The 25904-nt window shown below is 35.0% G+C and overlaps 1 protein-coding gene across 3 annotated transcripts in view; it reads right to left on the bottom strand.

Moving 5' to 3' along the window:
• Positions 1-19601, bottom strand: part of COL3A1 (collagen type III alpha 1 chain) — a 49139-nt gene extending 29538 nt beyond the window's left edge. For 2 of the 3 annotated variants that reach the window (XM_040475620.1, XM_040475622.1), the window contains exons 1-13: positions 19400-19600; positions 8863-9065; positions 8324-8374; positions 7766-7879; positions 6370-6450; positions 4297-4350; positions 3584-3637; positions 2739-2792; positions 2037-2090; positions 1819-1872; positions 1083-1136; positions 606-650; positions 414-467 (exon numbers count right to left, since the gene is read on the bottom strand). In XM_040475620.1, the coding sequence (XP_040331554.1) occupies positions 414-467; positions 606-650; positions 1083-1136; positions 1819-1872; positions 2037-2090; positions 2739-2792; positions 3584-3637; positions 4297-4350; positions 6370-6450; positions 7766-7879; positions 8324-8374; positions 8863-9065; positions 19400-19478 (951 nt within the window). In that variant the 5' untranslated portion in view covers positions 19479-19600. Of the gene's footprint in view, positions 1-413; positions 468-605; positions 651-1082; positions 1137-1818; positions 1873-2036; positions 2091-2738; positions 2793-3583; positions 3638-4296; positions 4351-6369; positions 6451-7765; positions 7880-8323; positions 8375-8862; positions 9066-19399 lie in introns of all 3 variants that reach the window. The other variant, XM_040475621.1, reaches the window with a different exon arrangement.
• Between the last annotated feature and the right edge of the window lie 6303 nt (positions 19602-25904).

The following is a 25904-nucleotide window of genomic DNA, read 5'->3' as shown; positions in this document are numbered from 1 at the left end:
ACAGATAATGTTCTGACTAAAATGCTGACTCCATTGTGTTGACTTTTCCTCCAGTGTATTCAAATCTGCTTACCAATTGTATATGTTTAGAGTCAAATTTTTAAAATTCTGATGCATACAGAGATGATATGATGTGGAAGAACTGGATTCTGCATTTAACAGAACTGAATGTGAATTAATGGTTCTAACAACATATGCAAAGATAACCCTTAAATTTTTTTTTCAAAAGAGAGAATAACTATAAAACCCTTGTTTTTTTTCCCTACCATTAAGACTAGAATTTTATGGAGGCGTCTTTAAGTGCTATTTTATAGAAAAGATTTTCCTGAAGATTGTCACAGCCTGAAAACTTGGCTGAGACCCTTATCTGTGACTCTGGGCTGGAACTGTGCAATGTGGGTGGCTATACTCACTGCGGCTCCGGGAAGTCCTGGCCGTCCTCTTTCACCAGGAGCTCCTCTTGGACCCTATAGAATAAGACAGAAACAATGGTGATACTTTAAACCTGACCTGTGTAAGAACAGCTGGAGAAGGAGTAAGGCGAGTTTAGTTTTAGATGCAGGTTAAGAAAATAAAACTGAAAATTACATGAGAAATACAATTACCATGGGTCCAGGAGCTCCGTTTTCACCAGGCAGGCCATTTTCCCCCTAGAAATACGTAAAAATATGTTACCATTTTGTAGAACAGGGAGAGCAATTTATAGTTTTATGAAGTATTATGAAGAATATTACAGAACCTAAGAAAAAGATGTTTTCTTAGGTATGTTTTAGCAGTATCAAACTCTTGTTAGCATTTTATTTATCATAAATCCCAGTCAGCATTTTGAAAACTTGAGGATGAAACAGAAGTAATCAATGAGTTACTTAGAGATGCACAATCATTTCTAATCTAGACAGTTCAAGTTATCTGCTTTAATGGAAGCTTGAACAGACCATCTGAACTAGTCACTGTTATTCAGCTCCTAAAATACAAAATTCAGGTAAATTTCAGAAAAAGTTTACCCCAAAATCTAAATCTTAATTATAGCTATAACATTTAAATGAATTTGCTTATGAAAATGTGATTTTGTTTTGATTTACCTTTAATCCAGGAGCACCTGTTTCACCCTTTTCTCCATTTCGTCCATCAAAGCCCTAGGAAATGGATAAAAGTAGTAAAAATATTAAGATCTGTTAACTATCCAGAATGGTTGAAACCATTGAATTTTTCATAACTAGTTTTTACCACTCAGCACTATTTTCAACACTGACATAAATAATTTAAAGCTCTTTTAAATTGACTGAAGACATTTGACATTGATTTTATAGTAAAAAATCTGAACTAATTAGCAAGTACAATTTAGTTCAATTAGGAAGTTGCCTTAACTATAGCAAATATCGGCTTCATAGATTTAATTATATTAAGTTGTTAGATTTGGGAGTCGGTTGGTTGAATGTACCTAATGCTTGCATAGAATAAAGTTGCTTGATTCAAGTGTAAATTACATTTACCAAGTCCATGAATAACATATAGTTCTCAATAATATATTTTCATTTTTTTCTGACAGTGATGATAAGAAAATTAAATATTTATTTCCCAAGCCTTTTCACACATTTAAAATTGGTCCCATTACTATCTGTAAAATAATTAGTTGGTTTGGTCAACAAAGTTGATGGACTTACAAAATCTAATCAACTGGTCGTCAAACATATATATATATATATATATATATATATATATATATTTGACACATACTCAATTGCCCAATAAAATTGGTTAGGCAAGTAAACACAGCGAAATGAAACAGTTTATAGTCAATTTAGAAACTCTACTTACTCTATGTCCTTTCATACCAGGGAATCCAGGCATGCCAGCTGGACCCTTCATACCCTAAAAATAAGGAATAGAAAAGTTAAGGAATTTTCAAATAGAATCACAATGAAGTAGTAAGATGTCTTCTATTTTTAAGTTTAATGCCATTTAATTATATCATAATTTTCAAGCTAAGATCACTGTGATTACTCCAACTATTTCTTTAGATGCTGAAGACTTACTGGAGGTCCGGGCAACCCTCGTTCTCCAGGTCGTCCAGGTCTTCCTGATTCCCCCTAGGTGGAGAAATAAAAAATACATAGGTGCTTGTGTAAGAGTAAACACATTGCAGCCAAGTAGCAAACCAATTACTTAGCTTTTTTCTCCCCAAAGACTCATGAAAGTGAAGCTAAGCATATGTTGTTAGGATAGCTTTCCTGGTAGAAGGAACGGGGAGGGCTTCTCCCGTCTCCATATGAACTTGTGAGTAATGCAGGCATTACTCTTCGTTGAAACATTATGACTCTCTCTCAATCCACTGAGAAAAATTCGCCATTGGAAATTAAATGGGAAAGGAAGAATGGCACAATATTGAGGGTGCTTTTAAGTTTCCAAGTTCATAAAGTATTGATATCAGTTTCTCCATTACAAGAGTCAGAGAGAAGATATTTGTTTCTCCTCCAGTTGAGTGATATATTCACTGGATGGGCCCTCTTGACAGTGAAGAAGCACATGTAGGGGTTCTGTTAGTTTGGAATTCAAAATATGATGTATATATAGCTATACAAATACTATACGTTCAAAGATTAATATGAGCTAAAATGTCACTAGGATAGCAATGATTCTTTGAGTGAGGTTTTTCTGAGCCTAGTACACACCATATGCCACTTACGATATGCCAACTTGAATTTTGCCATATCCCCATTCAATCTTTAAAAACTTACATCTTTTCCAGCAGGACCAGATGGGCCTATAGCACCAGGGGGTCCTGGGGGGCCCTGAAAATAAGGAAATAAAATACAAATATATATGTAGGTTGTTCTGTTACAATTTATGATTATATATTATGCGTTTTCCTCAAAGGAACCTCCTTTTAGGAAATTCTCTCAACAGTTTTCATTATGATAATGACACATTGAGTTAATATTACACCTATATTATATCAAGTTTTTACTCTCTAATGAACTTATTTTTAATAGGAATTAAAAATATCGCATACCTGTATTTTACATCACATGTAAGTATTTATACACCAATGTGCACTTTTACATTTTGTAAGAGATTGAATTTTTGATATCTAGGTATTTCCAAATATTTTAAAATATTAAACTAACCACCTCACTTGCTTGTTTACACAGCATGTTTTTTCGCAGGGCCCTATTAGATTGTGCTTATTTCTTTTAAAAATTTCTTTTAAAAATTGTATGTCTTCTGACATATCTGAGTAGATATTAAGGTGAACTGAGTGGCTACAGAAAAATTAAATCTATATTTAAGAGATAGAGGATTTGCATCCACACTAGGAGGGGAACTATTGTGGTGGCTAATTAGCCAGGGAATTCTTAGATAAATAGCAAGTATCCTTAAGAAATCTAAACCATTAAATGAGTCCAAAAGATCTTTGAAACCAGTTCAACTCTCATAAGAAAATATCAGTTATTATTTTAAAATTTGAGCTTAAATTCAATCTATACATTGTAGGACATTATAGTGATTATGTTTCAGAAAATGAAGCTGGTTTCTATGTAGAATTGTCAATTTCTTAAATGTAGATATAATTGTTACTTACTGCAGGACCAGCTTGCCCAGGTTCACCAGGGGGACCTTGGTATCCTGGAGAACCCTAATGAGTAGAATAATGTGTAAACATTTTAAAAGTAATGTAATATTCATACCAGACATTTATATCTTGAAGACAGTGTGAAACCAGGATTCGTGTAGGCAGTCAGTGAATTTTATTCCATTTTATAAATACTGAAACCAAAATTTTTCAGATTAGAATAAAGCATATTTATTCCATTCTATCCACTCCATTCCATTGAAATTGAATTGTTTTGAACTTGGAGCCATAACACATGCACATTAAGCCTATGACTTTGGATTCTGTGTTTCTCTCTCTCTCTCTCTCTCTCTCTCTCTCTCCCTTTCCCACTTGTGCGCTTTCTCTCTCTCTCAATCTCTCTCTCTCTCTCTCTCTCTCTCTCTCTCTCTCAAAAATAAACAAACAAACAAACAAACTTAAAAAAACATATAATTCTCCTTCTGGCTTTGAAAAGCCTATGGCTTAATTTTACAAAGGTTTTAATTGCTCATAGTTATTGGTAGAACGGAATTACATATGAAATTCCAACATCTTTGAAGAAATGATAGTCTTTTGGATGTGATATCTGTACTTAGTTGTGACTATGCATGTTGGAATGGTGAAATTACAGCAAGATCCGTGTTACCTTGATTTATATAATATGCATGAAAATAGAAAGCACCACTAATGGCTATACTTACTGGAGAGCCAGGATGACCAGATGTCCCAGGGGGACCAGGAGGGCCAGGGGGACCCTGGAATGTAAATTTGAGGGATAAATACAAAATAAATGCATCTGAAATACACTTTATTCAGGCATCAAAGAGATGCCTCTGTTTAGAAATGATACATTTAAAACAATGAGAATAGCATACCTTGTTATATGGTAACTATTCAAGGATATGATTAATTTTATTAGGTTTACAGTAGAGATATCACTAAAAACATCACTCTAAATGGAATTTCCAAAGAATCAATAAAAATCATTGCTAAAATTATTGCTAATCCCTCCAAAAGGGGATTCAAAATCTGGAAAAATCCATGCAAAATGCTAAGAGAGTCCCTGCAATATTAAGATTAAACTGGTACTGGTGAAAGAAGCATTTTTTTTTTGCCTGGCAGCCCAACTCCCTGTGGAAAAATATTTATCTGCATACTGTAAATCCAAGTTTCTAAAACTAATGATGTAAATCAACCCAGAAGTTCTTAACTACGTCACTGAATTATGTTGATATGAAGGTCTAGATGTGTATTTGAGAATCATCATACATGGGACAATGATACATTACAATTATAACCAATCGATGTATCATTTCTCAGAAATACAGCTTACACTAGAAAACCTTCAGTTTTGTAGCATGCTGTATCTAAATACTGACACTAAAGATATAAAACTACAGGCTATAATTAAACTTTCTCTTGTAACCGCTTTTCTGGAATGTTAATAAGTAGTGTTTTCTTTTTAGTTTTTGTTTTTTAGTAAAAACTGTATATAGGATTGAAAAATGAATTCATAATTTCAATGTAGCTGAGTAAGACCAGGTATTTATATTGTTAATATAGTTCTCCATCTTGGGGTGTCTGGGCAGCTCAGTTGGTTAAGAATCCAACTTCAGCTCAGGTCATGATCTCAAGATTTGTGAGTTCAAACCCTGCATTGGGCTCTCTGCTGTCAGCTCAGAGCCTGGAGCCTACTTCGGATTCTGTGTCTCCCCCTTTCTCTTTCTGCCCCTCTCCCACTTGTGTTCTCTCTCTCTCTCTCCCTCTCTCAATAATAAATAAGTAAATAAAATAAAAAAAAAAATAGGTCTCCTTCTGGCTTTGAAAACCAAAAACAAAATTCACATTCCTCAAAACTTCAGAGATTTGTAAAATTCTCTTTTTATAACTTATATCAAATTTAAGGGTCTTTCCAAACTGGTCATTTGGATCTATTAGCTAAAATTTTGTCTTCTGTAGTTTTGGAAGTCACAAACGTGGTGTCTAATGATCCGGGGGGCAATCTTCCATAATCCCTGAAAATCCAGTGTCATGTTTCATTTACACTTACATACCTGTTACTGGCAGTAAAACCATAATCTTCCCCACGTTGCTTTTCCTGACAGCCTGTTCTACGATAAGGGCCATTTACCCGGGACACTATGCAGCATGTCAAGGTGCCCAGGTTTCAGTGATTTTTTTCTATTTTCTTCTGTTAAAACTCTAGGTCATTTACATTCAGGGAAACCATTTGGGTTCAATGTGAATAGCTACCATTTGTAATAGAAGAACTTAAAGGCTCAATACATTCTGGAAATATTTGTATTAGATTTTAGGGTTTGAGGTAAGGCAGATTGTAATCTTGGACAATTCATCACTCGGATTGTCATCTAGAAGAGAGCATTTAACTGATGAAAGCTCATGAAAAGAAGATTCTGAACAATTTAGGGAGCAAAAGGGAAAATGAAAGGGAAAAATAACAAAACTGGGTTAAAATGAGGAAATACATGAGTCTGAGACCTAATCATGAAGGCAGGTGGGCCCCTGGTAGGAGTGCTTGTGTAAAGAAGGAAGGGGTGGCAAAACAGGCATGGGATGAAAGGGAGTGAGGAAAAAATGAGCGAGGATGGAAGGATTGTGATAATCCTACCATGTGCATTCCCAGCCTTAATGGAAAATGAGCTATTTTGTACAAGTATGCAATAATAATGTATTACTAGAAAAACAACCATTCAAGAATTAACAAACTGGAAGCGAAATAATGCTCTAAAATGCTGAGAAACATTTGTACATACAGCTGGCCCGGGGTAGCCTGCAATTCCTGCTCCTACTACTCCAGACTTGACATCGTATGATTCAAACTGGGGAGAATAGTTCTGCAGCAAAGAGAACAGATATGATCATTTTGACATATAGATTATAGTTGTTTCCAAAAGCATTTAGAAGAGGTGCATGTAACATCTATTATTCACTGATAAAAAGTTTCTGCATGCCAGAGGATGTGGTATGCATTATTTAATTATCTTGCTTATCCTGTCTGTAGCTTCAGATAGTAGATACCCTACAGAAATACTTGCTTATGTAATGCACAAATCTTTCAACTAACTCTATGCAATGTTGATTCCAAATAACTTGTTTCTATATGGTCTTACTCAAATTATTATTTCTAAGTGATATCTGCATCATTAGAAACATAGGATCACAGACTATTTGAAAGCTGAAAGAGTCTTGAGATCATATAGTCTGATCTTCTCATTTTGAGCAGAAAAAATGGAGAAGTCAAATTACTTTACCAACATTTAATGATGCAAGTAAAATTTGCGTTGCCTGGCTTCTGGTTAGTATGCCTAACAAATTTACCCCCCAAGTAAACATCCCCATAGAAAATAGGCACAAGAATAATAGAAAAGCTCATGTGCTTATTGGATTTCTTTGCAGATTATTTTGTTTTGAATCCCAGGCCTACAAATGGGTTATGTTTGATACCAGGATAAGAATAAGTTAGGTGGTATGCTTTGCTTTCTGTTGAATTGACTTTTGTACAGCATTTTTTTCTTTTTTTGCACTCAGAGTGATTTGTGCATATGTGGTTTCTTATTTCTCCTAACCCCATGTAGCAGAAATCTTGTCTTATTTATTTGTTTTGGTTAGATGCTTTAAATGCAGAGGTAGTTGGTTGCCATGTTTTTCAGGAGGAGCAGGATGTGCTCTGAAGGCTTGGCAAGAGTAGCTGCATAAGCTTGAATAATTCTGTTGAAGTCAACAAGGAGTGTTTGCAGCTCTTCAACTGCTTTTTGTCCAAACTTTCAGAGGGTTCACCATTGAGGTTATGAATAGAATAAGGCACAGTTGCAGCAATTCCTAAATACTCTAGGTTAATTATTTTGGGAGTTAATGGCTCATTTCACAACCATAGTGATATATTATATGCCTGCTGAGAAGTTGGGAAATTTTGCAAAGATAATAGCAGCAGCATTGACATTATGAGGAAAAGTAAAATCTATGAAGCACTTAAAATACTGCTCCTCACTCATAAACACTAAATAAGGATTTGTTAAATACATAAAGTCAGATAATAGATATAAGGAATCCACAAAAGTGAGATGTAACATAGGCTAAAGAAAAGAAAATGAAGTAGGTAGTTTTAAAGGGGGAAAGAGGGGAGGATCTTTTTGTCCTGGAATTTATTACCTGAGGACCAGTAGGGCATGATTCACAGATTCCAGGGGGGCCAGGAGAACCAGGGGAACCTGGCTGTCCTGGAATACCAGGATCACCATTTCTCCCAGGAATACCAGGAGGGCCCTAAAAGAATCAGAGACAAAAACTCATAAAACAGTGCAAAATTCTAGTGATTCAGAATCATTATCGAATTGTAGCCTCTCTACTTTATAAGATGAGGAATCAATATACGTGATACATATTTTCTTGCGAATTCATACACTTTTATCTAAATCATGTGAATAATTTCAGTATGATTTATTTCTTTGTATATTGACGTATATTTTATTTTTCAAACTGATATTGGGGATGAAGACATTATTAAAGTTTGGGAAACTTAAATATTCACATGTACAATTATGGATTCTCTGTTTGCCTTCTTTTGTGTCATTTAAATATATGGTAGTAAAGGAAATATCTGAATGATGAAAGCTCAAATATGAAAAGGCTGTTAGAAGAAGAAGAAGAAAAAAAAAAAGCAAACTACTTAAGGAACTCATTTCAGTCCCCTGAAGAATGTTTACTTACTGGATCTCCCTTAGGGCCTTGAGGTCCATGACCATTAGGAGGGCGAGGAGGCTAATAAATGGAAAAGATACATATTAAATAAGACATAAGAACATCTTTCCCACGAAGTGTGCCCCAGTTTGCATATTTATTTCTTATCCCAATCACATCCAATCCCTAGTTTTAAGCCAGAATGTTCAGCTTTTACTTGTAATACCAACATGATTGTTTGGCAGACATTACTTTCTTTTCCTTTCAGGCTCCTATGATATAGGAACTGTTCATGTATTGAAACACAAATCTTGGGGCGCCTGGGTGGCGCAGTCGGTTGAGCGTCCGACTTCAGCCAGGTCACGATCTCGCGGTCCGTGAGTTCGAGCCCTGCGTCGGGCTCTGGGCTGATGGCTCAGAGCCTGGAGCCTGTTTCTGATTCTGTGTCTCCCTCTCTCTCTGCCCCTCCCCCGTTCATGCTCTGTCTCTCTCTGTCCCAAAAATAAATAAATGTTGAAAAAAAAAAAAACCACAAATCTTGAAGATGTACAGATTTTTGGTAAACTCACAGCTGTTGGAGGCTGTGGGCAAACTGCACAACATTCTCCAAAAGGGATCTCTGGGTTGGGACAGTCTAATTCTTGTTCGTCACATATTATGTCATCGCAGAGAACAGATCCTGAGTCACAGACGCATATTTGGCAAGGTTCTGGCTTCCAGACATCTCTATCCGCATAGGACTGACCAAGATGGGAGCATCCTCCATCAACAGCTGGAAAATAAGTTAGATGGTGTGTTGTTATCTTATGCTTTGCTGAAATATGATTTTTGTTACACTATCATGATTTTCCAATAACCAAAGTGGAGAGAGTTTGAAACAAAGGATTTCTTCCTTTTAGTAAACTAATTTGTATGTTCTTATAAGCATGCCTTTGCAAAACAAAAACACACACAAAAAAAACCCCAAAAAAACACAAAAATCCACACATTAAATTACCAAGAGCATCACATTCTCTCTACCTAATTTGCTAACTGGTAAGAGATTGCTTAAAATACCAAATCTGCTTATTAATTTCAAAATGGTACATCATAGTAAATTCTCCTTAAGGCCAATAAGTGTTTCAATTTCAATTAGAGTTAAGAATTTAATACCAATGGAAATCACACCAAGCACTTAAACATTTATTTATTCCTTGTGTGATTGAAAACAAGCCTTTCTAGCCATCACTATCCTTTGCTTTAACAGTAGATAAGAGTATTAAACTATAATGATGATTTTGTCACTAACTCTGAAAACTTTCTGGATTTTATTAAGCTAATTAGGAAATCCAGGGGAAAACAGATACTCCTGGCTGCACAACACTCTTCCAGATTCCTGGGAAAGCTCTAGCAAAGCTTATTGTATGTATTGACTATCACTGCCACTCCACTGGGCATTAGTAGGTCAAGATGATATGACATAATGTATCGTATATCCCATATGAATGTAAAGAGATTTCCAAATCACTAAAAATAAACAGCGTTTTTAAAAAATAAATATGGGCAAGGAATGAGTAAGAATAATAGGGAAACATATGAATCATGACCATGTGTATTTGTGGCTTAACATGGTCAAAAATTTGCTTCAACCAAAGTTTTAAACTTGTTTCCTAATTATATGTAAGGTACTCACATTTCAGCAGCCATTAACAATGAATCAGCTCAGGGATTGCCAAAACAAAACCTGCTCTCAATTCTTAAAGCATTAGCTGTGGATTGTGGTTAAATACAACTTCAGTTCTTGAGGATTACTGTGATAGCTTGCCAGTACTTGAGTAAATAAGTAAGAAGTTTCTAAACATCTGCGAAAATTTTTGCAAACAACAAATGATGTACTGTTCAGGATTTATATTTTTGTAAAACAGTGAAATTTTATTTTCTGAGAGCCAAGAGCTTTAAAATGTCTGCTGAAAGAGGCCCGCTTGGGAGGAAGCAAGTGGTTTAACAACCATATTTTTTGCTGCCTTGTGGCCCAGAGGCCTTTGAGGGGCTGCTGAAGTTTTTCCATCTGGATATTGCATACAGCCGTGAAGATCACCTTGATAAGTTCCCATTTCTACATCCTCTCATATCTGAAGTAATATTGATTTAGGTTCATGCTGAATACTTTGGGCTCAGAGGTTTAGCTGATTTAGCAAAAGTTCACGCACAAAAAACGGTCCTCGCAGAACCTATAGATTCTATAGCATACTGAAATTGCCTCCATTCCTCCTTTCCATTTTTGTGTGCAGATACAACTTTCATGTTCTTGCGCAATATCCTTGATCAATTTAGGAAGTGTAGAAGTCTGTTCTCAATGTGTTACAATTACCCAACGTGGTCTACAGCTAATAAAAGAAAGCACGTTTGTTTAATTGCAATTTTAAGAAGGCAAGAATCTGTTTATTTTAAAAAGTTATTCTAGTTCTTCCTCCATGTTTGAAGCAGATATATGAGAATATTGGAAAGAAATATTGTCTAAGCTTTTGGAGGAACATTCTTTTCTACTTAGTGAGCATAAAAGCTGAATGCCAAAATGCTTACCTAATGCAAATGAAGTAGGTCTATTTAAATGGTGTTATGAAAGATATGCTTCAGAAAAGCATAATCCTTTTCATATTATTGTGAACAATAATAATGTTAAAGGATAGAGGTATCAAACTCATTTTTCTCTAAGTGGAACTGACATTTTATATTTAGGGACTAAGTTCACTATTTTTCAGAAAAAGTCTGAATGTTTTAATGAGATGGAAGATTGTTTAGCAAAATTGCATGAAATGCATTCTTCCGTTTTAGCACTGGCTTCTCATTCTTCACATGAATCATTTTAAAACTTTCTCTAAATTAACATTATGTGTCACATTCCAAAAGATTAGTTTTAGCTCAAGATTTCCCTTTTAATAATGTGGACTTCAGGCTCCCCAGCCTTCTTGAAAATGCCACATAGTGTAGAACACTATGTTGACTACAGGTAATAATAGTATATTGTATACTCGAAATTTCCTAAGAGAGTAGATTTTAAGCGTTTACACCCAACACACACAAAAAAGGTAACTATGTGGGTGACTATCAGTTAACTCGATTGTGGTAATTTTTCACAGTGTATATTTTTATCAAATCTTCATGTAGTATAGTTTAAATATATACAATTTTATTTGTCAATAATACTTCAATAAAACTGTGGGGGAGAAAAAAAAGAATACTGCTAATTTATTCAAATGATTCTTTCAAGTCTTTGTCTCTGGATCAGGAATATCTTTCTACATGTAACACAGGACCTATGTTACAAAACATAGATATTGAATACTAATGATTTATTAAACACAAATGATAACAGTTAAAGTGAGAGTCAAGCATCTCATATTTTGAATGTCTTTTCTTATGTTCTTAATCTGCCCTAAAATTAACGTAAATTTTCCCTGTGTATTCATCCTCCCATGTTTATGTCTCATTGAAAGAAAGTATCATCACATCACTAAAAATACAGTGTTTTCCTTTTGCTCTGTAAACTATTAAGTAAGCACAATATTGACTTTTTAAAATTGTATATATGAATTTGCTAGAATTAGGTTAAACCCAATGCTATCTAAATGAAAATTATTACTTTGCCTCTTTTTTCCAAATTTAATTAGAAACTATGCTTATTATGCTTTTTAAAACACAGAGGTCTCAATATAAAGGTTGAGTTACCTTACTGTACATCTCTTTTTTTTTTATAAGTGATATTGTTCTAAGGAAAAAGAAGAAAGTTGGGATGTTTGAAAAATAAGAATTAATGCAATTTGTTTGTTGCCATAACTTATTTCACATCTGTTTAAAAGAAATTTGGCTTTCCTGAAGTCAGTTTTCTATAGAAACGTGGTTGAAAGACCTTTCTCTGTTACTCTAGCTCAATCACCTTTGTTGAAAGAATGGAGACTTTTGTGCAGTTTCCTCTAATTTCTTGTTCCGTGCATGACAAAATATGGTTGGCAATATGTTCTCCCAGAAGCTAAACCTCTTACACAGATGACTCAAGGCCCTCAATGTTAGTACCTTTGTTTAATTGTATGTGGGAAAAGTATGGGAGAGTCAGGAAAGAGAATGTTTTGTTTTCAAGAGGAATAAAATACTCTAGTTTGTCACTTGCAGCATTTAAAAATGGGATTCAGAAATTCAAAGTGGTAAATCAAAGACAAATAATCTCATTTTTCTACTGAGCAAGTAATAGATTTTCCAGTTACTTCCTTTATTGTTATTGCTTGAACTAAGTCTCCCTGTTTCAATATGTGATTAATTTTAAACTCTACCTCTCATGTCCCTTGATGTTTCTGTTCCTTATTACAAAGCACAGTCTCCAAATAAATTTATTTGTGGCCACACACGCAATGCATTAAACTAAGCCATCTCCTTATTGGGATCAAAATTATAAAACAAAATGAAGTTAGTAAATGACATAATCCACTCTTAGCTTCTTTTATTGCTTAGCTCTCTGTTTCAAAACTCCAGAGGAAAAAAAAAATCAAGTAACATAATCTAATATTTTTAGATATGTGTAACACTTTCCTTTTTATTGTATTTGTTTCCATTCTGTAAACATTAATTTATGATGATTTGCTAGAGTTTTATTGTTGTAACTAAAAAAATAAGGTAAACTATGTTTGTCTTAATTCCACTTTTGGAGTAAAAGTAATATGTCCCAAAGCATCCAATCAAATTGTTAATTTAGCCTGAATGATAGATTTCATTTTTTTTCTCTTCTCTTCTTACTGAATTCTTTTCTGTGAAAAGGTGTTCTTTAATCTGAAAATTAAAAATAGCAGATGTGATATGCAAATTATCATAACATTATTTCCCTGTTACTTGAGAAAGTTGAATATGGTGTGAATATATAAAGTTTATATAGTTTCCAACTGAAATATGTTATTAAATGTTCCAACTGTTATTAAATGATACTTTTTGGAAAGCACACATTTTTATTAAATATGTTTCTGCTGCTTACATCTACCAAAATATTTTAAAATATGTTAGATGAGTTAACAAAAAGATCTTCAAGGAAATATCTATACACCTATATAGGTGGGTAACTTCAATTTCAAAATGTTGTTTTACATGGCCAAGGTGGATCCTGATTATTCTTGTCCCCATCAGAAAAACCACAAAACAAAAAGCTTTATGAATCATCATTTCTAGATGTTTCCTTGTTTTATTCTTTATAGATATATGAGTTTTTATGTCTCCCATTAGAAATTTCCTTTAAGGTGATTAACACTTTGTCCTGTGAAAAATAAAAATAATTAGAGAATTAGAATTAAAAGTTTCTAACAATCAGCAATCTCATTATAACATAAACTGATTAGTGACAAATTATAGCAATACTGAAGAAAATATATTCTACTTATTTTATTACAGTTGCCAAACATCTTCAAATTTTGCATCTCATCACTAAGATTTTATATCTTACTTTACTTATCACTAAGTCACTAAGTGCTTTAATTCCTTACAGTAATTTTATTTTGCACTACCAGTAAAACTAATACTAGGCAGTGCGGGTATAGTATTGCCTATGTCACTGACACTGTTCTGAGTGCTTTGCACATCTATTTTACTTAATCTTCCCAAGACTCTATGGCTGAGTGCTGATATAATCTTCATTTTACAGATAAGGGATCTGAGACCCAGAGAAGCTGAGTGATTTTCCCAGGTTACATGGTAGAAGCAAAGCTAAGAGTTGAACCTGGAAAAGCTATCTCTAAATTTGATACTCTTAACTCTTCCTGCAATTTCAAGGGCAACTTCCAAACCCTATCCCATTATGGTTTCTAAGCCCTGCACGCTTAAAAGCAGAGTCTAACAAGACAGTGTTTTTCGTTTTTTTTTTTTTTTTCTTTTTTTTAAGGGATAACATTCTTCTGCAGAATATTTTTCTATCTGGTCTCAAAACAAGAAGATAGTATCTGGAGTTCAATTCTGATGTTTATTTTCTCCTGACCTTAGGAAAAAGAGATATATCTCCAAGGCCACCCTAATGACATGCAGACCACCAACACGATTAATGTGTGATTGGGAAACCCAGCATACGTTTTACTGTATACAGAGAAGCCTTATCCTCACAGCAAAAGCCACAAACAGATAAGGTTTAAGTATCCAATGCAAAAAAAAAAACCAAAAATCATAATTAGGGTGTCTCACTAAGATAATGATTCTGCAAATCTATTTTTTCTAAATGTTTCATATTGATGAACTCCTAACTTCATTAGAGCTTCCCTTCTAAGCTTAAACATTATGAACATATTCTTCAGCTCCAAAGAACGTTCCTCTGGTTTTAATTAATTTTGAGAAACACATTCCCTGTTTGTCATCCTCCACAGCAAATACGATAGAAAGCATAGTTTCAGAAAAATAAATGCCATTTCACTGAAACAGGAATTTCTCAATGCAAGTTTTTAAAGCAAATTTAACTTTTAATAGGTTCTGGATCCTTTGTCTTTGATTTTTAGATCTTTTGGGCATTTTAACTTTTGCCTTCTTCTTTGAACTTTTCATTTTGTTCATTAATTTACATTTTAAATGGCAGTTCTTGACCTCAGCCATGGAAAATACAAGGGTTTTATTAGTTAATCTGAAAGGAATCCACTTCTGCTGTGTTTTCATTAGACACAGACAGACATTCTAGTGGTTCATGTAACTCCTCAAGCTGCAGTTAACAAATGATTTGTATAAGAGTAGCTATCTCATTTTTTCCGTTGTCATTTTGATATGAAACAGGCAGTTTCCCCTTTGAAAACTCTGGATTTTTTTTTACACTACACCTCCCTCTCCTTCTTCTTCTTCTTCTTCTTCTTCTTCTTCTTCTTCTTCTTCTTTTTTTTTTTTTTTTTTGAGTGTGGAAAACAATGGGACTGAGCTTTTTTCCAAGGAAGACTGTTTTACAAGAAACAGTCCACTGAGACGTTTCCAGAAGGTTATTGCAGACCTGGAAACCTTACAAATGTTCTTCATGTCCAGCAAAGGCAATAACATCTTTCATCTTTAAAACTTTAACTCTTAAGCAATCCACTTTAATGACTTCAAGGCGGTGATATCATTTGATGTTACAAAATAAAAGACTGGGCTACAAAACCTTTGGAACTCTGCACCAGTCATCGGCAATGAAAACCATGAGGTTTCAGTAGATGGCACTCTTCTCTGAATGACTACTCAAGGTCTGGCAAGTGACTCTGTAGGTGTAAAACAGGGGCTTTTTCTTTTATTTTGTCTCAACTCTACTCCTGGAAAACTCCTGGAGCCAACAGTTCTTAACCTTTGAATATAAGCCTGTAGGTAAGACATCAAACCAGGAACCTAAATTAGTTAAATTAGGCACATTATCACAGTATTTCCTTCTTTCCCAGAATTGTTCCAGTGGCTTTGCTCTTTCTGCTTATGACACTGAGTTGTTTAATTCCAGAATTTAATCAGAATATCTAATTACCCATAGGTCTTTAGATCATCTGATGTTGAATACTCTGTGGATGGTAAAAAATGCAAGGTATCATGAATGAAAAACACAAAATTTTGTATCAATACTTTATTTACTTAAAATTTATATTATTACAGAACGGAAGATAATTTCTGGTTAAATCATAACTGAGATTTTGCTTCTCTTGTTTAAAAATAGGGCTACCAATTCAACGTTGAGTGCTAAATAGAGAAAAATCTACTGTTTTTCCCCTTTAGAAATGCATTCTCTCCTATATTTTCTAGGATAATATACAATTTTTTAGTATTCCCTTTCAATGACAAAGTTACAAGAATGAGCAAAGTCAGATGCTCTAGAATTAATGTATGTTTTGTGTTCTCTAATTGCCTAAGATTTAACAGAGTTTTGATCCTAGTCTTAACCCTGTCATTTCCTAGTTGTATAATCTCAACTAAAGCACTAAATTCATGTGAGATTACTGACCCTGAAATGCATGAGCAGTTATGCTTTCTCGCCTCTTAAAGGGAGAAGTGTTTCTTGTGATTTTATGCCATATTTTATTTATTAGATAGGTTTAACTTGGGGAGCAGCACCAACCAGAAAACTTGATTGCTACTTTATGGGTTACAAATTCTCTCCTTAAGCATAATGGAAAATAGACTCTCATAACCTGTAATGAGGAACTGGTTCTCTTAAGTCCATTTATTTTGTAATCCTAAAATAATTAAAGTCCCACAGTTCATTATGACAGTGGAATTATCAGGGTAGCAAAATATAAGTTCAATCATTAGAACATTTTTAATTAAAATAAAGTTTATCTCCTTACCCTAAAGAAGCAATATTACTTAATAATATCTATTAATTTATCCATCTAATAAGTGACTAAAATACTTGTATAAAATAAGGACTACATAAAAAACTTGACAAATATTAAAAAAATAGTTATATGTTATATGTGGAATAGTTACATGTGGAATTTTGAAAATGGCCATAACATTCAAGCTCATTTCCAGTCTTTGACTATTGCTACCATGTGTTTGTGTGTATGTGTGTTTGGCAATATTTTATCAGTGATACACTATTTCCTTAGGAAAGTAATGTTTCATATTTAAAATTCGCACATGTAATATTTTTAAATCTCATTCTAAAATATGGAATCCAGCTGTGTAACATTTATGTTGGCATTGGTTGTGTAAATGGTAACACTGTCAGCCACTAGGTGGCGAGTCTTTGTGCTACAAATTTGGCATGTTTATAAACTACAGGAAATATAAAACAGACCACATTTCTCCATTGGTGGAATAAAATACATGAATTAAACAGAACTTTATAAATTTGTAAAGGGACCAAAATTCTTTGGGAGGGACATGTTTTATGCTCCAGAAAACGTGTGTGAGTGGACTAGAAGTTAGTATTCTTTCGGGTTGGGCTATTTGTCTCTGAAATTCTCAGAGCAGATATAAGAAACCTATATCCCAGAACTGTATTTTTCTGTTCTCAGCCTGCTGTATATTCAGCCACCGTCTGTACTGTCCCCAAAGCTAATCTACCAGCAGAATTTTCTTGTTAAATTTATAGGGAATGCAAAAAGTACTTACTATCTTAAAATACTTAAACTTTTTTTCATGACAAACAAAAATCGTAAGCTGACCAAAATCCCTCTCAACTTCTTTTGAGCTTAAAAGCACACAAATATAATGGCAAATTTCATAACAATTTGTTGTGTTCTGTAGCTAAAGAGAAAAGGAAAAATGCAAAGAACTTGTGTGATGTAGAGATAACAAAGGTATTAAACACTTATTTTCCCTCTAAAGTTGGATGGAGAAGAAAAACAGCCATAATGCTGATATAAGATTGTCACTACCGGGCAACTGCAAATATTTTGTCAGTCTTTTGAACTAAACACCAAAGGTTTGTTAGTCTTTCCAATAAACGGCAACTCTGTGATTTTTACCTACCTCCCCCCACCAAATCAGGAGAACTTAAGAGCTTTAAAAGAGATAAATGCCTTTATTGGGCTAGGGATGTGGCAGTAGGCATTTGGTACCCTCACCAAGGACTAGGAGCTGAAGCAGGTTCTGGGAGGGACAAAGTGGGAAGGAGGAGGAGAGAAGAATGAGGAAGGAAGGAGGACTCAGAGTCCCAGGGAAAGACAGTGGGAGGGGGCAAGAGGAAAGAAGAAACAGGAGAGATGGAGGCACAGGGAGGACACATGGGGACCAGGGAGGAAGTGCTAGAGGAAGAGAGGGAGGAGAGATGAGGAAACATGGGCTTGCCTAGGAAAGGGGGGTGACTAGTGAAGGAATGAAAAGGGGGAGGAGGTGCAAAAGAGCCAAAGGGGTGGAGAGACGAAGAAGGAGGGGACAGAAAGGGAAAAGAGGAATAAGGGGGAGAGGAAATGAGAGGAACAAGCAATATGGATGTTTCTTTTCTTTCGTGGCCACAGGCTGATTGTAGCTGAAGAGATGTCATTGGGTGTCTCCCCCCCCGCCCCCTCCCCCACTTATATATGACTTTCAAGGACATCAAAGATTTGAAATTAAACACAAAAACTATTTTCAGACACATGTTTGCAAAAACTAGATTGAAATACTAATCCTTTTGATTACGTGCAAACAGAAATTGATGTGTAATAATTTCTTCTAACATCTTTAAATTTAGCATTTAAATATTTATTTCTGTGGAAGTTTGTATCCCAATGCGTCCAGTATTTTCATGACTATGAGAAACATGAATTGAAAGAAATATTTTCACACAATCAAATAACGAAAACAAATGTGATTTGGGGGGGATTAGAGCAGAAAAACCATTGTTTGCAGTTGTTAGAAAATAAAACAAATCAACTTTTTGAAGTCAAACAGTACCAGTATCTTTTTACCTTGTTTGCAGAAAAGTGAAACATTCCTGTTGAAAACATTTTTTTGAAAACATTTTTTTAAACATTCTCTTCATTAATGCAAATGCAGTTAAAATGTAGGACGTGTGGAAAACACCAGACCCTTAGCAATAAATTATTAGAAAACATGTATTAATCGACCGTGTAAGTGCTTGAAACAGAATAAATATAGGAATGATGAAACATTTTTAGCCGTTTGAGTCCATTTAAAGAACACTGAAGATACTCACTTGTTGCCATTTTACAGAAATATATTCAATACCTTGAATAGTGCCTATTTTCCTTTAAATTATTCTGAATGCATGCTGTCCTTAAAATGCATTATCTTATTGAGAAAACAATGCTCAGTATTCTATCCTTACAAAGAATCCAGCATACAAAAGAGTGTAAAAGTGTTACAAGAGACCAATAACTTCCAGACTGCCTAAGGAAGCATTCCAAGATGTTAACAATCCAGGAGGGGCACTTTTTAAAAAGCCATTTACAAAGTTTCCAGTGCCGCTGGCATGAAAATGAGTTAGTACCAGAACATCTTTATCTTAGACAACCAGAAAACTTTTAAATACAAAAATGACAACATTCTTCCTAAGCAAGTCTAAAAAAGCACCATCACAGTCCGTTCTACATTCCCCAATTAGGAGCTTACAGAGGCAATTAACTTCTCGGAGATTAATTTCCCCTTTATACCTGTTTGTACGGAGAAGTAACGACAAAAACCGCATGAAGTTTCTTGAAAGCAGTACCTACTCACCTTCCTGTTGTGCCAAAATAACAGTGGGATGAAGCAGAGCAAGAAGTAACCAGGTCCCCTTTTGCACAAAGCTCATCATGTCTAAATATCAGACATGAGACTCTTTGTGCAAAAAGGAGAAAAGAAAAGCAGTTCAAAGTAGCACCATCAGATGTTCCCTGCCCTTCAGCACCGGGCCCGTCATAAAACTCAGCCACTGAGATTCCTTTGCTTTGGCCTTAAATAGGAAAAAGTTTGGCTTCCCTCACTTTCCAGCCCCTTTCTGAAATATGAGAGCAGCACCCATCCCCTTAGCAGTAAAAGAAGTGATTAATATGTCTTTTTCCCCTTATAGAAGACACAACCCACAAAGTAAGAAAAAGAATACATCTGGAGTTTGTGTGCATCGGTTTGTGTACAAGTTTGCTACATATTTTATTCACATACATATATGTTCGTATAACTTAAGAATGTATGTCCACATGCTGTGCCCTGTGTTTTGATGAAAGAATTAAGTGCATATATTTTCATTTCCCCTGACAACATTAACAACTGGTTGATTTTGAGAAATTGCTTGATGCCCTTTTCTTGGGCATGGCTAATTTGCAAATCTTATCTTCCTAGAAGTTTTTTATATTGGGATTTTGCCCGAATCCGCCCTCATTCAATTTAAATAGGGAACTGTTAGAGATTAACTGGAAGAAAAGCCTCTGTTTGTCCCTTCTCATCCACCCACTCTGGGTCCTAGAAGTTCAGTTTCAGGCGAATGTCAAAAGACTAAGGATCTGAGCTATGTTTGCGTGGCATCTTAAAAGTTAGATACTTACCAATAGCTGTTTCTATTTCTCACAAATGTCTCTGGCAAGCCAAAGAGTGATTTCTGGTGAGATTTCAAATTTTCATGCTGCTTGTGAAAGCCAGAACAGAGTTTTCTAGAGAAACATTTAGCTTTTTCATGATTTGACTTTGTAAGAAAAAGGAAGGGAAAGGGCTTATCTCATGGAATATCAAAAGAGTACCAGTAGAAGCTCTCATTTTATCTAGATGGGCATAAGTTTCTAAATTTAGATGTTCATACGTACAATTTCCAGGCCACATTAACGTAGCTTTTCAATGCAGGTCTGGATCTAAAGAGTAATTTCTGGGTCATATTTGAAAGGGGTGTAAATACTACCTGCAAGTCTTTGATAAATCTTTGCCAGAAAAACATGCATGTCTGCAGTATCCAGATATTTTTAGTAAGGAGGACATTTATTTACACCTGAATCACCAGTCACCTGTATATTCTATCTTGGTTCTTCAATTCTAGTCACAGTCCTCTGTATTTATTTTATTTTTTCCATGTTAACTCAACTGTGGCCATTTCCATGTGTGCATGTGCCCAGAAAATTCTCTCCATCTCACACCAATTCATGAAGTCACTTCTCTACGACCCAGCTCAAAACTGTCCTTCTTTAAACTTGCCTTCATCTCTTTCTTTCTCTCGATTCATGTTGCCCAATTTTTATTCAATTTACATGCTATATGTATATTCCCAGGTATATATCTATTCTGTAAGGATGGAGAGTGGTAGGCTTGAATCCCAGGCCCAGTTACAAAAAGCACAGAGATGTCCCAGTGTAGATGACATAATCTGATGACAAGAAAAGAGAACCGGTTGGACCAATCTCTTGTGAGTCGTCTGATTTTAGATTGGAGAATCACCACTTGAGGGAAAAAAAAAGTAAACAGGGAAAAAAAATAAGTTGTTTTACTGGATCACTGTGAAGATGTTGGGGAAGAGACTATTACATACATCTTCGTGTCTTCCAATAACCTTCACCCTATACTTAAAAAATAAAAACAAAACAGAACAAAAAAGACCTTGCATTCAAACTAAGCCAGAAATGTGATGCATCTTTCTCTAGGTGCCCCTGACACTTGCAGAAAAAAAAAAAAAAAATTCATGTATCTATATTTATTATCTTATTGCTTTGGTCAATAAAAGTTGAAATTTGTTAAATTTCCTCATTAAAATCGTTTTGCGGTGTGAAAAATTATATTATTTTTTAAATAATGCTTTTTATGCTTTATTTCAGGTATTATATGTACCCTTTCTATTGTATTTTATCATTCTTTTCCATACATCCCTGGATCCACTGATATTAACCAGCTCACACAGACATGTCATTTTGTTCTCCGGATTACATTTGGAGCTTTAACACAAATCTAAACACCTGTACCCTTCAAAGCACTGATTAATGTGGCTCTCCTTTAACAAAGAGACTGGAAAGATGAGGCAAAACGAGGGTGTGGCAAATTATCAACCAAAAATTCAAATCTTTTCCAGTTCAGTGGAAAAGGCAGCCTGGGAGAGATGCATCAACACAGCTGTGATGAACTCAGTAGACCAGTGAATGTCAGCAGTGCTCTCTACAATTGCAATAAGAAAATCAATTATCTCCATCATGAGAAACACATGGAGGAGAACTCTGTCTCCTACTTGTACTGCTTCATTGTGTGATTTTCTTTTCTAAGCCAAGGAGATACATGATTTTTATGGACATTTTCTATGTGCTTTCAAATCACTGTAAGGTCCTTTAAAATGTATCTATGATGGGATGCACTTAAAAACATACCAAATCCATAGCAGAATTGCACCCTACGATAGGGTAATTTGTAATCCAATTGTAAAACACAATGCAGATTTTCTTTGCTATTTATGGTGAGATGGATCAGTTCATTTAGTTTACACGTGTGAAAACACATTTGGAGAGTTATGTTCCCTTTAAAAAACTTTTGGACAAATACACACTATGTGTGTAGTTGAGCTAGAAATATGGTGGAAAAATGTCATGTCCTGGGGCGCCTGGGTGGCTCAGTCGGTTGGCGTCTGACTTCGTCTCAGGTCAAGATCTCACTGTTCATGAGTTTGAGCCCCGTGTTGGGCTCTGTGATGACAGCTCAGAGCCTGGAATCTGCTTTGGATTCTGTGTCTCCCTCTCTCTCTGCCCTCCCCCACTCGCACGCTGTCTCTGTGTCTCTCTCTCTCTCTCAAAAATAAATAAATGTTAAAAAAAAAAATGTCATGTAGATAAAGAACTTGGGCATATCTAACCATAGATAAATCCAAGATTGAAGCAATGACATTGGTAGGGCACATGACAGACAAATATTTGAGTGATTTACTAAGACTAATTCTTTGAGATTCCTTTCTTTAATTTCTTCTTAGTGCACAAGGTAGAATTATTTGTCTTCTTATTCTTGTTCCCATTGAACTATATTGATAACCTGTTCTCTCTAGCCTTGAAGTTTTACTTTTGGACAAGACTCAGATTTCCTTGCCATTTAGTAAAATGAAGTGTGCTACCACACGCTCATTTTGGAAACACTAAATAGCTTTATTCCAATCTATTCTTTTTATATCCTTTGCTGGTCTGACTGAGGTTCTGCATTTCTATCCTTATGTTTTTCTACTGAAAATCATCCCAAGTTCAAAGAGGTTACACGACTCTCAAAATTACTCATTGGGATTGGAATTAAATAGCACACTTTCCAATTTTTTTTTCAAATGTTTTCCACTTGGATTAGTCACTGATTGTGGTAAAGATATTTTTATGCAATTTAAGAATTGGGTGAACACAAATTTGGCACTTAATTTTGTATGTTTTCTAATGGAGGATTGTAAAAGTTTGGAAAGAAGAGAAAGAATGAAGTTGGAGAGTTAATAGCCAATCTAAAAACTGCTATTCTTCTGATTTCTGGCTTGTCATTAACTTTTATGTAATTTTATGTAATTTCCAGCATTGCTATAATTTAAAAATTTTTGAGTAAATATTGTATACTATATTCAGTATAACCCCATTACACTGAATGATGGGGTCCAATTTTAGGACATGCAGGAGAATTCACACGTGTGTCTGAGTGTGTTTACATGTGTGTCTGTGTGTATGTTTATATATATATATGTATATATATATACACACACATACATATATGTATGTATATATACACACACACTTTTAAGGATTGACAAAAATTTGAGCAAGTGCAATTTCCTGGAAATTGCCTTAATATACATATTTTAATTCATGTGAAAGTTTCTGAAGCATTGTCAGTATGTCCTCCTGAATGAAGTCTTTATATACTTGTGTTTCAGTGATGATTCATTTGCCATCATAATTATTATGGTAACTATATTTGAAAATTCATAGAAAACTGAAATTCATCTCATTACCTAACACACTGACTCATCCAGAACAGTGTGATTACTTTATAAATTTTGCCACAAAGGTGACAGAGGCTTGGATGCAACATCTTGTAGTTTAGGAGTTCCCTGTTGGGTCTTCAGTTAACTTAATCATTCTCAGGATTGAAGCTCTTCTCTGCAAATCCCACTAGACTCTATATCAAATATAATTTGTCATTTGAGTCATACTTAGGAATTTTCAGCAATATCCAACACAGCTGCAATAGCTTTTTAAACGTAGCCAATTCTGTCTACAGATAAAAAAAGGAGGCCCAAATCACGATCTACAGATAGAAGCATTAGATGGGCCAAAGCTGAACTTGTTGGATTTGCATGCTTCAAATGCAGACTAACTTTAATTCTTATCAATATTTTTATATTAAGATATTCACTGGGGGAGAGGGGGCCCAGATTTAGGATCTTTTAATCCAAATAATTCTTCTTTAGGACACAGAGATTTTCAGCCATTGGCCTCCCTCTCCCAAAATGGATGAAAATGTGGCCTTTCTCTGTTTAACTTTGTGACTATTACTTTATACAGCTAACCTGTCTTCAGGTTATAGTGTTCATGTAAAAAATATCCTGTTTTAATTGTCTAAAGACTTTATTTTTGACTGTGCCTTAAATCAAGTTTTAAAAAGCTCTGTATTTAGGTATGTTATTGGTCTATAAAATAATACCAACATTAAATTCTTGGTGGGAGGGAGCTATGGCAAATGGGCTCCTTTTGTTTTCAAGGATCCAAGTTCAGCCCTCTGGAATCTTAGCTTTCATGTGGCAACACTATTTTAATAGCTTTGCTTTATATTTACATTTATTTATGTATTTATTTTATTCCTACGTATAGGTCATTCTTATTTATTACCCCATCTTCTTTTTTTTTTTTTTTTAATTTTTTTTTTCAACGTTTATTTATTTTTGGGACAGAGAGAGACAGAGCATGAACGGGGGAGGGGCAGAGAGAGAGGGAGACACAGAATCAGAAACAGGCTCCAGGCTCCGAGCCATCAGCCCAGAGCCTGACGCGGGGCTCGAACTCACGGACCGTGAGATCGTGACCTGGCTGAAGTCGGAAGCTTAACCGACTGCGCCACCCAGGCGCCCCCCCATCTTCTTTTTAAAATCGTACACAACAGCAAGCACAGTCCCTTGAACATAATAGGTATTGGGAAATGTCAAAAAAATTTATGGGATTGGAATGGAGTATTTAAAATATTAGGCATTCTCTTCCTGCCATTTTGGGGCCTATGGAAGCCTGCTGGGAACAGGATTTCTAAAATGAAAGTATGGTTGCAAGAGTATGGTCCAAGACCATTTTTGATGGCTTAAGTGGAGTCTCCAGAACCAGAGGGTGCACATAGCTCTTCTTAAATTGAAGACACTTATCCCTGAGATAAAACTGAATTCTATTTGGACAAAAAATGTTCTTAGGCACACAAAGGACAACACAGTGACTCCTGGTGGCCAACCAAACAAAATCAAAGTAATCTGGGGAGAGGTGCCAGTGAAAACAGAGGCATAGTTCCTGCCAAATTCTGAAGCAATCTTCCTGCTAAGGTCATTGGACACAGAATCTGTATGATGGTGCACCCCTCAAGGATTTAAACTTATTGAAAAGTAAATAAATAAAAGTGTGGAAAAATTTTAGGTGTTTAATAATGTAAGTATTTCTTAAAATTTATAGGAATCATATTAAGAATTTGCTTCCACCCTTCACCATTTTACAGATGTTAGATACATTTCATGATGTGATTAAATCAAAACATCTGACTAATGAAAATAACCACTCCAAGTAAAAAGTTTCCACATAAAAATTATGCCATCATGATTATGCAAAGCGCTAATCTTTGGATGATGATACTGAATAGATTACTGTTACTTTATTTCTATTCTTTCAAGTCCATCTACCCTTTCCATTTCCCATCCCCACCCCAACAAGAGGCAAATTCTCTTAGATAGTTTCCAATATGCAATTTATCTTGATTTAGGCACTACCTTCTTAAATCGAATAGCTCTCTTTCTCTAATATCTACCTATGTTTATTTGTTTCCATGCTTTTTCTTGTGTTGCCTTTCTGTCTGACATGATCTTTCCTATATCTGTATATGCATCTCTGTATGATCTTTCCTCTACCACATTTTTAAGACTCAACCCACAGATCACCTAATATAGGAAATCTCTCTGATATACCCTGTTGAAATATTTTCCTCTTCCCCTAACTTCCCTGATCTTTCCCATGGTTGTTAGTTTCTTTTGATTTACAGCTTTTTACCTTCCTTATTAAATGAAAAGCTACTC

The sequence above is a fragment of the Herpailurus yagouaroundi genome, unplaced genomic scaffold, assembly GCF_014898765.1.
Source record: "Herpailurus yagouaroundi ecotype Mexico unplaced genomic scaffold, PumYag 140, whole genome shotgun sequence".
NCBI lineage: Eukaryota > Metazoa > Chordata > Mammalia > Carnivora > Felidae > Herpailurus > Herpailurus yagouaroundi.
The sequence above is the reverse complement of the archived record's forward strand: the minus strand, read 5'-3'. Positions and strand labels throughout refer to the sequence as shown.